The sequence below is a fragment of the Diuraphis noxia genome, unplaced genomic scaffold, assembly GCF_037042655.1.
Source record: "Diuraphis noxia isolate RWA-SAM2 unplaced genomic scaffold, SU_Dnox_SAM2 contig0001, whole genome shotgun sequence".
NCBI lineage: Eukaryota > Metazoa > Arthropoda > Insecta > Hemiptera > Aphididae > Diuraphis > Diuraphis noxia.
Genome location: NW_028301711.1, coordinates 65108892 through 65123451, shown reverse-complemented (window position 1 = coordinate 65123451; position 14560 = coordinate 65108892). Strand labels below are relative to the sequence as shown.

At 28.0% G+C, this 14560-nt stretch overlaps 2 protein-coding genes across 2 annotated transcripts; both read left to right on the top strand.

The window, feature by feature from the left end:
- The first annotated feature begins 2081 nt into the window (after nucleotides 1-2081).
- Socs36E (Suppressor of cytokine signaling at 36E) lies at nucleotides 2082-5315 on the top strand. The gene has a single exon (XM_015518320.2). It carries the CDS (start codon nucleotides 2506-2508, stop codon nucleotides 3949-3951), a length of 1446 nt encoding a protein of 481 aa, XP_015373806.1. The 5' UTR covers nucleotides 2082-2505; the 3' UTR covers nucleotides 3952-5315.
- Nucleotides 5316-7420: 2105 nt separating this feature from the next.
- On the top strand, nucleotides 7421-13348 carry LOC107168789 (radial spoke head protein 6 homolog A-like). Its single transcript, XM_015518313.2, has 10 exons — nucleotides 7421-7566; nucleotides 7632-7818; nucleotides 7885-8123; nucleotides 8208-8295; nucleotides 8932-9213; nucleotides 9272-9391; nucleotides 9494-9671; nucleotides 12152-12309; nucleotides 12533-12756; nucleotides 12861-13348. Exons 1-10 carry the CDS (start codon nucleotides 7421-7423, stop codon nucleotides 13138-13140), a joined length of 1902 nt encoding a protein of 633 aa, XP_015373799.2. The 3' UTR covers nucleotides 13141-13348.
- The last annotated feature ends 1212 nt before the right edge of the window (nucleotides 13349-14560 follow it).

The window sequence follows — 14560 nt, the reverse complement described above, 5'->3', positions numbered from 1 at the left end:
TTGAAAATTTGTACGTACCACCTGACAATTTTTTCGCTTATTAATAATGTATACGTTTATGTGTTATGTATAGAATTTTGTTAATAAATTAATTTTTTATAAAGGTAGATTTTCTTCACGTACCACCTATGAGCTTTCAGCGTACCACTAGTGGTACGCTTACCACAGGTTGAGAAGCGCTGATTTAGACATTTCAAATTTATATAAAACTACAAAACAAATTAAAAACAAATAATTTTTTTAAAATTTTTAAATCAATCTAAGGTTATCACACATTATAAATCGTATTACCTATTGGCTATTATTATTATTTATAGCAATTCAGAAATTATAAATATTTAAAAAGTTATAAAACAAATTATTAATTTTTAAATTTTTAAATCAATCTAAGGTTAATATAAAGGTCGTCACATATTATAAATTGTATTATTATAATTTATTACAATTCAGAAATTATAAATATTGAAAAAATTACAAAATAAATTAGAAACCTATTAATTATTTATTTTTAAATTAGTATTGTGCATTTAATAAATAGGTACATTTTGTTGAAAGACAGAAAATTGTATTTGTCAAGGGGGGCATCCGCCCCCCTGAAGTATACCTGGATTCAACACTGAACACAATAGTGTGACAATAGAAAATCATTGCTTACAAAAAATGATTCTAAGCATTTACTAATATAGTTATATGATGCTTATATTATGTTATATTCCTATAAGAATATTTTATTATATATTTATATTGCAATAACTATATGTCTATATAAGTAATAAGTAAATTAATACATTACATTGAACTAATTTTTCAAATTTTTGTCTAAAACAAATCAAAAATTCAGGCAAGGTAAATATATTAAATGTGCACCTTAAAACTTATAAGGTTAAGATCTATAAATAGTATTATTAAATATTTTTGCCTATAAGAACTTATAGCAACTTATAGGATGATCAGGAACCTTATAATACATTATCATACAAACTTTCGCTTTAAAAATTGAAAATTGCTATCCTGATACTACTTTCAACATAAATTACTAATGGCAATATAAATATATAGGAGTGATCTACAAAATATTTCTCTAGAAAAATAGAATTTTATGAAAAATATTTTATTTAAAATCTATTCAGTATACAAAAAATAAATTGTTAAAAATGATGTCCCAAAACGTAGGTACGTAGTTTATCTGAAAATCAACTTGGATTTCAGAAATCCAATGAATAATTTCAGAAAAAATATTTTCTATTGTTATACTGTCGGTATAGGTACATACTCGTATTCAGACGAAATACAGTTCTAATATATTATTAATTTATTATATATAATAATATCTAATATTGCGACATTACAATAAATAGTTCGAGCAGAATATTTTTCTGCTAAATTATGGTTCTGATTAAATATTTTCAGATATTTTACACACACCTAAAGTCAGGACCCCTTGGTTTTGGTAAAGGGAGTCACTTTAACTATATTTGAGTTACTTCAACTAACAAAAATAAGTTTACTTGTTAAGTTATCCGTCTGCCCATAGATTATAATGAATTATATTATATTAAAATAATATGCTTGTTATTTAAATTTAATGTCACGTGTTGACACAGAAGACATGTGTAATTGTGTGCGTAATGTTAAGGCTATGTAGGTAGATATAGCAATATATTAGGTACCTTATAAGTTATAAATTTATAATTATTAAAAACTGCCTGTACCAACATGCCTGTATGGAATACGCGTATTCGGATGTTAAAAAAACTTTGCAGTATGTATGGAGGGATGGTAAACAAGCATGTTATTTTATCACATGCATGGAGGTAAACTTAGGATACCTAATGTGATCCGACGCACCAACAATAAGTATTAAAAAAAAAAATAAAAAGTAATGTACTAATGTCTATTCATCTCTTGTCTAAACAACTGTGAAAGCAACGCTATCGCGGCGCAACATTACGAGCATCGAGGACGTCCGACGCGGGGATCGGACACGGCACAACACAAAGCGACGCGCATGCGCGGCATAAAGCGACACGCACGCGCACATATTACAGCACACGCAAATCGCACGATGATAGTGGTGATACGCACAGAGAAACACAATAATAATAATAATAATAAATGTGTAAGCTGCATAAAATGTAAATGTTTTAGTCGTTCATAGAATTGTCGTCGTCGGTTATCACGGACGGAAGTTGTCGTGAGCGAAAAGAACAAGATATTACTATCGTAGTGGTCGTTTTCTCGTATTGACTCGTAAGTTACCTATACAATTTCTTACCGTTTTTCGATCTCACTGCTGTCGCCGCTGTCCGACGGACACCAATACACCACACGCGCGAACGACTGAGCAAACAACCGCGACATCCGGTCCCGGAAGACATTTTTATTTCGAGAATTCTCCATTTCGCGTCCGGCGGTCGCTGTTCATTTTCTCTTTTTACTCTGATGTGTTCCGGTGAGATTGATCGATCCGTTTCTGATAAATGACGTGTTTAGATTGACGTGAAAATGGGACAAAAAGTGAGCAGCCTTGGCGACGTGTTCCCTTGGAAGAATGCCGACTCGTCGAAAAACAATGACGGGTCGACGGTGGGAGCCAGAAACAGTACGCGTACGTCCGCCCCGGCCACAGCTTTCGTTCCTGTCTGTGCAGTGCACGGAGTCCCGGTAACTGGAGACCAGCAGCATTTCGAGAACCTTTACGTTTCCAACAGCGATGTGCCATCGACATCCAGCAACGACCAGAATGTGAACGGTTCTGAAGCGTCAGCAGTGGCATCCGGCATAGAAACAATGGCGTCCAAGAACACTCAGTCGTCGTCATCGTCATCAAAAAGTACGACTGGTTCCAAGAAGCTTAACAACTGGGTGTTACGTTTCAACTGTTCTCGTCCAAAGTCAAAGAATAAGTGCTACAATCCGCCTGAAAATGTTCCCGAGTCAAACGAAGGAAAGTGCGAGACGTGCGTATGCACACGATATGAACGCACAGAAGATAATCATCAAATTGACAACAATGTTGTGGTATTCGATCCTTCTCCTGTACCAGTCGAATATGAAGAGCAAGATGAAGAGGATGAAACATCGCAAGATTTGCTAGACTTTGAAGGTGCGTTCAATGCGTTCAATGCATTTGAAAGTCACAGCCAGTTGGTGTTACCTTCATTTGATGAAGGCCTCATGGATCTGCATTCAGATATTAGTGGGGAAGAATTTATGAATGAAGACTTTGAAGACAGAGCTTACAAAGAACGAGCCAAAGAAATTCAAGAGGGTATTGAACCACCACCAGGATTTAGGCCTGGGTTACACATACAGTTGGTAGAATTTAGTTTGCCCAAAATGACTATAGACAATTTAACCTCATTATTCCATAGAGCTGCACTTACAGCTCTAACTGCACCACATGATATGGATGACAGCCATCGAATACATACATCCATTGACTACATTCACTACCTAGTTCCTGATCTACTTCAAATCACAAATTGTTCATTTTATTGGGGCAAAATGGATAGATATGAGGCAGAAAAATTGCTTGAAAATAAACCTGAGGGCACCTTTTTACTTAGAGATTCGGCTCAAGAAGAGTATTTGTTTTCTGTAAGCTTCAGGAAATATGGTCGTTCTTTACATGCACGAATTGAACAGTGGAATCATCTCTTTAGTTTTGATTCAAGGGATCCTGGTGTTTTTGCATCATCTACAGTTTGTGGGCTAATAGAACATTATAAAGATCCTACCTGCTGTATGTTCTTTGAACCTATGCTGACCATACCGTTACATCGGAATTTCACATTTTCTTTGCAACACACATGCCGTGCAGCTATTTGCAGTCAAATTACTTATGATGATGTCAATCAATTGAAACTTCCAAAATTGTTAAAGTCGTACTTAAAAGAGTATCATTATAAGCAACGTGTAAGGGTACGCATATTTGATTCAGAAAATTAATCTCCTTTTTATAAACTCATTTAGTTATATTTGTATTTTATATCAATATCTATAGTTATATAAATAGTTCTAACATTATTAGTAATGCTAGATAAAATGTTAATTATTTTTCATTTAAATAAAAACAAATTGATACAAATATAAATTTCATAACTTTTTTCTATACTTACCTGCCAAAATGTACTTGTACATTACTACCTGTTTAAATTATTTATTTAGTTTTATATTATTATTAGATATAAGTTATATTTTAAATTTTTGTTAACAACTGTTAAATTTTAAAAAAATTATTTAAATCTGACATATTCTCAATAATTTCTTCAAATGCCTTAATTTGTTAACTAAAGCATTTTATACAATAATATACAATATTAATAACTCAATATTAGGCGAGATGTTAGGTATGTATTTATTTAAATAATTATGTAATATTAATACATTATTATTTATTTTTTGTTATTTTCATACTTTAATTTTGATGGTAGCAGAGATTTACCAATATTATTATCATTATTATTTTATTCATATATAATAAGTTTTAAAAATTAATTTAGTTTAAATCTAACAAAATAATGAATTAAAAAGTCCCAGAAATCTTATACCTGTAATCCTGTATATGAATGAAGTTTATGTATGTAACATTTTAATAGCATTATGTTATGTATAAATTATTTTTAAAGAAATCTCTGTATATTTTAAATTTTTATAATGTACTTGACTTGAAGTATCGGCATTATCAATGTTTTTAATATTAGTGTTTAATGTTTATTTAACTTTTTTTAAATTTTTTACATGATTATCGTTAAATTTGAATATTTGATTAAATATCTATCTTGCACTTATGAAATATTAAAAGTATATAATATGTATATATAAGCGATTATTTTCATGTTTTTATAACAGTTTTTGGAATTAATTTCTAAAAAAATTATTTAAGTATAAAATAGGCTAATATTGTTAATCATATTTACTATTATTATAATGTTTAATAATGTTATTATTAGTATTAATATTTTATACACGTAAAATATATCAATCTCTAAATGTTTAAGAAATAAATACCTTTTTATTATACAAACAAAATATTGATGGTATTTGCTTAGTAGTATGAAGTATGTCACTATAAATAAATATTCATTTTTGTGATATAATTTGTACATAAATGTCATAATTTAATAATATCGTTCAAAGATATTTTTGAATCTTGCCAGTTAATAATATTTTCATCTACCTAGTAAAATATATCTGGAATGTATTTTGAAATATTTTGTCATATATTTTATTGGTCTTATTCAAAATGTGTTATACCTATAGTAAATTAATTGTTCAATGTTCATACAAATATAATAATATTTAAAAATGTACCTATATGATGTTTTTGTTTTTTTATTATAAAATGTTTATGAAAGTATGATGACAATGTTGAGATTTAGTAAATCCAAAATGAAAATGTAGATATATATAGAGGTTGCTGGTATTAATGTATTAAACATGTTACAAACTATTTGATTTTCAAACTGGAAATTCCAAATAATCGAACCAAACCAAATACCTAATAGTTTAGTTTGATGAGCCAACTATAGAAATAAAAATAAATTTCAAGTAAAATAACAAAATTATAAGTAATTTTAACTTTTTAAATATTTGGTTTGAGTTTGATAAAATATTTGAAGAGTTCAGTTCGGTTTGGGTTCAATTAAAAGTGTATAGATCTATTTGAGTTGACTATTCTAAAGAAAAATTTGGTTTGGTTTAAACCTAACATTAAATGTTATGGTTTGCAACATCTCTAAATATTATATTATTAACTAGAATAACATGTATATATATAAAACCATAAAAGTTAACAAATAAATAGTGGAAAGTGCTAAAAGTAGTGGAATTCTCTGCTATACAAAAGGAATCGAATGGGCCTCATAATTTTTTTCATCACTGAGCAAAAATTTTTATGATATTGTAAGATCAAAACATTCATTACCTTACTCAGAATCTAAAATTAAAGTACTTTAATGATTAATTGTTTGATATTTGGACTATAACAATTATTTCACTTTTCACTACCTACTAAGGTATAATTTATTATTGATTATACAATGAAGCTGCTTTAGATATGAAGAAATCAAAATACCACTTTTCTTATCACATATACTATTCTGTACCAAATATACATTTTCAATAAAACAATTTTTTTTTAATAACGGCAGTTTAATATAATCTGATATGAAGGTTTTATATTTTAATGTAAATGTTAATTGGAGCGCTTTCTAATCGGTTCCAATTAGAAGGGCTGATTCCCACTGTGTCACTTTATTTTAAAACATATCTTGGTATATTTTAGTTTAGTTACTATAGTAATTTCTGTTATTCTTAAGAGGACTCCACACCTGCTTCTGTTGTCTCCGTCGTATGAATGCATAACATAGCTAATTTTATGTTCAGCAGATCACATTTATCTCCGTTAGTTTAATATTTAAAAAGAATTGACCTATTATAAAAATTAAAGGCAAGATTATTATCTGGACATCTCACAGGTTTTTTATTATATTTTAAATTTAAAGTAAATTTTGAATATCTCAAAATTGTAAATTGTTTGTATATCTAAAAATAATCATAACTTGCTTTAATATTAAAATATAATAAAAAGCCTTTGAGATGCCTTAGATAATAGTCTTGCCTTTAATTTTCATAATAGGTAAATTCTCTCTAAATATTAAACTGACGGAGATAAACATGATCTGCTGAGCGTAAAATTTGCTATGTTACGCACTTTTGCGACGGAGACAACACATGCAAGTGTGGCGTCCTCTTAACTGATTCTAACAGTTTCTGTAAAAAAAAGTACCTGGGAAACATGATATAATTTATGTTTATATACTATTATAATTGACTTGTAGGCTATAGTAAAATATTACCTCTTAAGTCATTATTTATTCTTCGATTGAATATGAATCAATATTTCTATAATATAAGTAAATTACATATAAAATATTATGTCTATAGATTTTACAGACATTTAACCATTATACATCCTATTATCTATACAATAAACATAATATATTATAATTACAGTTGATACTTTTTATTATACATACTGTTTACTCAATGAAAGTATGGGAATAATAAATTAACAAAATATTTAGTTTTCAAAACTGTTATTAGCCATTATCACTAACACTTGGTAATTGATTGTTATTTTGTTGCTTGAGTTGTAGTTAAATCATTTATTTAGCAAGCAAAACTAATGTTGAATCCTATTTTACTTTATTTAGACTGTATAGCATATTATGTTTATGTATACAAACACAATATAATATTTTGTAAATATTTAAATAGGTACCTTGACAACAAAACTCATAATAGTTTTATTTGTAAGCATTGTAAGCTATATTATTTTCATCTATGTACCTTTGTCTTCTTTTTTTTCTCATTTTAGATTCAATTTAATACAAATAGGAAAAAATTTTTTTAAATGTTTAATATTTTAAAAAAAATAAATCATAAAGCTAAAACCAATAAAAAAACTACAAATATGAAAAGCAGAAACTCTATGCTAAAATCTGTATCCAGTGACTTATTGTCTTACATGATGAGAAAAGAAAACTGCGGCATTAGTTTGTATAATATTTGCTAATTATGACTAGTTGGAATTGTATTATAGATGGTACATAATTGTTGTATAGGTACACACATATCCAAACATTATTAGATATGTTTATATTTCAAAATCCTATACAGCCAATAACATATTTTGAATACTACAGTGAAAATATTAAGATGCTATATCAGACAACAAATTCAGATCCTGATTTGAATTTTTTGAATAATATTGACATTGATATCTATAGCAAAACAATAGAAATATATAAAGTATTATTTAATTTACATTAAATTTGGGATAAAATGTAAACATTTTTCAAGCATGATACATTTTAGGATACCATATATAATATCAAAGAATATAAGACAAGTAGTATATCCTATGGGTATGAAGTCGAAGGTGAATATGATGACATGCAATATAATAAAGATATAGATGAGATTAATGTACAAGACTTATCAAAAATCAATAACATGTTCAATAAAGCAGGATGTGGTATAACAAATGATGAAGCTCACCTTATTGGGATAACTATAGACCAAATGTCACAACTAGGAAAATTTAAAAATATTAGGTTAGGTATATTTTAGATAATTCTAGCACAATGGTGTCTATTGTTGGTTCAAAAATTATTATGAATATATATTCATGTTCCCAGGTATTGGGGTAAAATAATAGGCTTAAAACGTAACTATTACATCCTAGAGTGTGATTGGAAAAATAAAGAATTGGAATATAAACTAAGGGTAATCACTAAAAATTTTACTGACTATTCTAATTTTTCAAGTCCTATATTATAAAATTTGGATATTTTTTAAATTATAATGATTTAAAAATCTCCATCAAGAGGACTCTGCACTAGCATTTGTATTTTGTTGTCTTCGTCTCACAAGTGTGTAACATAGAAAATATATGCTCAGTGTTTAGTTGTTTAGCTTCGTATGTCTAAAGATTAGAGAGAGTAGACCTATTATGAAACTTAAAGGTAAGAACAATATCTATATGTACTTTGGTTTTTTATGATAATTCTATTTTGTATGAGTAGCTAGATATAGGTATAATTTGTAAATTTGCATATAGAAAATATGTGAAAGCTGCAATTTTAAAAATACTCATAACTCACTTAAAACTAAATTATCTTAAAATATCAACTTATGAATACAGATAGGTAATGTTGTTACCATTAAGTTTAATAGGTCGATTCACTCTAACTTTTAAACCGATGAAGCTAACGTGAATTACTAACGTGTATTATTGAGTGCATACATTTTGTATACCTACTTCTAAAACAAAGACAAAAAAAAACAAACATAGTGTTATCTTAACGAAAACTTGTTTGCAATTTGAATATTATACATTGTAATGTAGGTATTTTGTTGCAGCTTTTAAATGAAATATTTAACGCTAACAAAAAAGAAGTATCACATGATTATGAAAATGAAAATGAAAATCAAGAAGATGTAGACTTAGAAAAATATATACTATCTGAAGAAGAAAATCTATTTTTTTCCAAAACAACATTGTCCGTTCCAATCAGTAAAGATATCAACGATGAGTCAGAGTCTTTCGATTCTCTGAAATCGGTAGAATGTTTCTTTCCATCCACAGAATTCGATAATGATGATTTATCCCATGAAATATTTGGTTTCGGAGCTAACAAAAAGGTTCGTAATATTATGTTTTGCCGAATTCCCCGCTTTTCTTATAATATTCATTATTTAGTCGTACTTTGTAACGAACCAATTGAACGATTCATGGATTGAGTTGCCACTTATCAAGCCTCATCATATCATTCAATCACGAAATATCAAACGATATTTTACAGGAGATTTGGAGACACCTGTAAAAATACAATAATTATGTCGTTAAACATATATTTTTTTAATCGCCTGTGTGAAAATATTTGATAGTTGCCTACTAATGAAATTTCTTATACATATACAGGTTGAATCTTATCCATTATTTCAAGGTTTGGAAAAACATTATCTCAGAGCTCAAATTGCAAGAATAACAGCTGCCACTCAAATATCACCTTGTGATTATTTTGTACTCGACTACAATTCAAATTCATATAAATGGAGAAAATTAAACTCTTTTCAATCGAAAGTGATGTCACAGAAATGTAAGATTTTTAAATCTTTCACATATTTTACATCTATCAATCTGAGTTCTAAATATTATTTAACCATATTAGAAGGCCAGGTTAATATAGCAATTACTAATTAGTATTATAATGTATTAACATTGATTAAATATACTTATTATTGTAATATACTTATTGATTATATTTAATCAATGGTATTAATTAGCAATATTACTAAATATCTACCTACGAATACGAATTGTATTCAAAATTTTAAAAGCTTTAATAATTTTAACTCCTATACTTATTATATTGTTTAGAATAATTCTTATTATATTAGTTTCTGTTTGAAACGATGAGTCTATAAGTCTATTAATTTTTCAATGACGTGTGGATTAGTAATTTGGGCATCGCCCGTTTCCGCCAAAAAACTGGTCCCTTGATTTAGGCCAAAAACGAAAAACGTATGATTCCCGCTTCCTCCAAAATGTATTTTTGTGAAAAGACGTTTCCGTAAATTTGGGAACCATGTGCAAATATTACATATTCTTAACATATAAAAATATTTTTATTATTATAAATTATAATACAAGTAGCTAATAATAATTAATAATACATTATATTTAACTATTTCAAATTATAATACAAGTATAGGTCAAATATAGCCTCAAAAGAGTTTTGAAAAAACATATCGCTATTTTTAAATAATTAAAAATGTCACAAAAAATATTAACAGTAACTCCCATTAATTTAGTATATGTGTAGTATGTAGGTATGTACACGATTTATGGTAGAAAAAATGCTTTGATTTACAATTTTAATATCTTTTAGTTCAGTTATTTGAAACCTTTTGGTACCTATTTTAGAGGACTAAGATTACAAATTTTCTATACTTGTCAAAACAATCGGGAGAAACAAAAAAAAAAAATTAAGAAAAACGGAAATTTTTTTATAAATGAATTTTGTGATATTACCAATATATTTACCTACTTAATTATATCACGAACCTTTTCTTACTGACACCGTTATGCTATATCATAGAGTTTATTTTGCTGAAAATTTTGATCTTTCAACATTTCATTTTTATTAATCAGATTTTTAATACATCTTTAAGTTTATAGATAAAACGGAAAAAAACTGTTTTTTATCCGGACGGCGAGTGCCCCTCTACCGCTAATTGGTATATTCTCACATGACATCCTGTATAAGTAGGTATACCTACTGTACAGCAGAACGGTTACACCTATTCTTTCTTGTTTTTTAATTACTTAACTTGTAGATTGTATTATTATGTAAAACAATATTCTTGAATAACCGTATATGGTATATGTAATTTTTACCATAATTTATGATTGATAGTGCATAAAGCACTTATTATAATAATATAAGTAAGTCTTTATGTATATTATGTCATGATGAGACAGGTTATTGGTAAATAGCTTTCATTTCATTAATTAATTATATATTATGCTTTTTCCTATTTTTTTTTTAGTTAACGTATTATTTTCATATCTGTTTTAGTACAACTGTAATAATATTATTAAAATTATTATTTATTTAATTCCCGCCCTTTACACTTTCACTCACGTTACTCTTTACCTTCTTAATTTAAATAATTTACGTCACTTTTTGTATCTAAAAAGTCATATGTCATATTATAAGTCATTTTCTTTGGACGTTATATGCCCCAAGTAACTTGGGCCAAGTTGGGTACTGAAAAATGATTGATATTCATTTATAATGATAGGTGCTTAATTTAATAATGTTCGTAAAGTTTTATGACTGTAAGTATTAACTATTAAGTGGATAATATGGTAGTTGTCCTGCGCTGCAACCCACCAAGTTAGTTGTTATATTAGTTACACCAAATTACTGTATTACTACGTTTATATGATGGCATTAAATAGGTTTGAAATTAAATCGGTTTTAAATTCTTAAACTACATAAAGCGAGCGTTTTAACGCCTTCATATAAACGTAGTAGGTATATGAGATTAACAAAGTACTGTAAGTTGTAACGGGAAATAAAAAATATATACATATATCGATTATCGACGTCAGTCTTACTGCAATAACTCGTGATGCTCATCGTTTTCAAGTGTCCTTTGACCTTTATCGTATCAGTATTATTAAGTTTATTTTAAACTATATAGTCAATAATAGACATTAGGTACGTACCTAACATTAGTGAATACTAAACAATTTATCTATTTCACTTACCACTTTGTAAGTATATAGTTTTTGATTCTATCATTACAATTGGATATTATGTTGTGTCGATGTTTCGTTATTGTTGCCTATAAAGTAGTCATAATAAAGGTCACTAATGTTTTCATTACGAAGTATAGATATTGCTTTTTTAAGCATATTATATATTATTGCATAGGAACTATATTTTTGAAAGTTATGATCGTATAATTTTTTATGTTTTGATGTTTATCTGTTAGAACAAATAAAATATTAAGATGCCTTAATCGTACTCAACTTATATAAAAATAGGCACTTGCATTACGTTTCTAGGGATTCATGAGTATATAGTGAACGTGGATTACAATCCTTTGTCAGTATATGATTTATTGGATCCGAGCAACTGGGTACATCACACTCCCTTGATATCGGAAAAAGGAGTGACTAAAGCGTGGACCAATATTATAGAGTCCGGTGAAGACTTACAACAAGTAATATTTATCGACCGATTTACTGATATAAATTGATAATCGATTATAATAATATCGTAAAATATAATATATTGCAGGTAATTTGTATATATATAATATAAACATATATAGATGTAGTTGGGAAATACATCGTTACGACCTTATTTTATAGAACTTATATAGATTTAGTACATAAAATCCAATAATGATATGCGTAATAATTTAATAAAATAACATTGCTCAGAATTCGGAGAGAATTGAATACGGTTGTAAGGTTAGGATGAACATAAAAACCGGTAAAGGAGATGGTGATCATCTAGACATATTTGGAAACCTGTCTAACGACGCTTATATGGGTGAGATGCCACCATGGAAATTCGAATTGACTAATCGGTTTGACCACACGAACACTTATGCGACCATCAGGTCTAATCTTTGGCCAGGAGCACACGCAGTTGCGCGTGAAAAGTAATATATAGTTAAAAATTATGATGCACATTCATATATAATGAGGTCGATTCCGTTTTGGTTTGTATTTAAGTATATTGTTTTCAATATTTTGCCGCGAACAGCGTTTCGGATTACACGTATCACGGTTGGGGCATCAAATGGGATGCTTTTAGTTTCACGGTCCAGTCATTGAGTGGATATCAGCCATCCGATCCCTATCAGGACGAAATCGGCATGGCCAAAGAAATCAGAGATCCAACACGTGAGGACGAACTGACATACTTCTCAATAGTTAACAAGAGGAAGGAAAATCGGACTAGTAAGAAGATCAACGCCCTGCGACTGTTTTCTGCATCAGACGAGGATGAAGAAAGAATCATTAATCAACACGACTACGATTGATGCTGGTAATAAGTGCCGTTGATCGTTGTTATATTTTATAAATTGTTATTAATATAGTGATTATCCACGTACAACGTTATACAATATACCTACTTCTTATGGTAAGTATACTCACCTAAAGCATCTACCATGTATAACTGTGCTATATAATTTTTTTGTTTGATAATTATAATCCTATTTGGCTTAATACAGCTTTATAGTAATGAAATTGATCTTGTTTGATTTATTACGTAGAATATTTCATATCCAATAAAAGAAGGTTAGCTACATATTTTAAATTAAACATTAAATAATAACATAATAACATATCTAATCTTACTAGTGTTTTTATTTATAGGTATACTTACCTAATATATATAATCCTATCAGCGGCGTAACCAGGATTTTTTTCCGGGGGGGGGGGGGGGGGGCTGCAGCCCTCCCCCTGGCTACGCCACTGATATCCTATATATTGATAGACTAAAAAGTGGTCTAATGGACATAATATACGAGTAGGTATAAATACGATATGGCTTAAATTAGATTAGATTATATTTATTCATTTATTATTATCATTTATGTCATTTGTGTCAAGATAGCATGTTAATGTATATGTATAAATTGATTTAATAGGGTTAACTTTTATATATATACACAAAAAGTGTAAAAGAAAAAAAGATTATAGATATGCTAGACTTTAATATGACATCAATAATTTACATAACATGCGAGACTTTATAGTTTTTAACTGAACAACACTTTAATCATTCACTCAAATTGTAGTTAATTTCAAAAAAATAAATCGATCGCATAAACAATATAAAAATGTTTGAAAATATGTAAGTACATACATCAATACATGTAATTATTATCAAAATAAATATTGTTGATTTTTGGTACACACTTAAAATAATAATAAAAATGAATTTAATAAACACCTATATAATTTATGCATTTAAAAAAAATATACTATGTTAAAATTTTTCTTGTTTTTGGTCCTAGTTGGAACGATCAGAACTAAATGACGGTAATGACTAATGATTATCATTTTGATAATTCATTTTACATAGCTGAAAATTAATTTTTAGTTAAATCAATTATTTTTAGTTTTTATTTATATCACTTTATTACCATATAATATAAATGTTTATTATTTGTTTTTTCTATTGAAAATTAATTTAAGTTTAACCCTACAATTTTATTTTATACTAATAATTTCAAGTATTATGAGGTTATATAAAAACAATATGTCTCATATAATTAAATAATTTTACCTTTTATGAACCGCGAAATGAGATAATGTTTAACTATTTAAAACAAAATATTGAATCAATTAAGTGATATACACTTTTAATAGGTATTATAGAATATTAACTAAAAATAGTTATTTCACCATATCTATCTTCATAATGAATGATTAATTTTAATGTAGAAATTTATT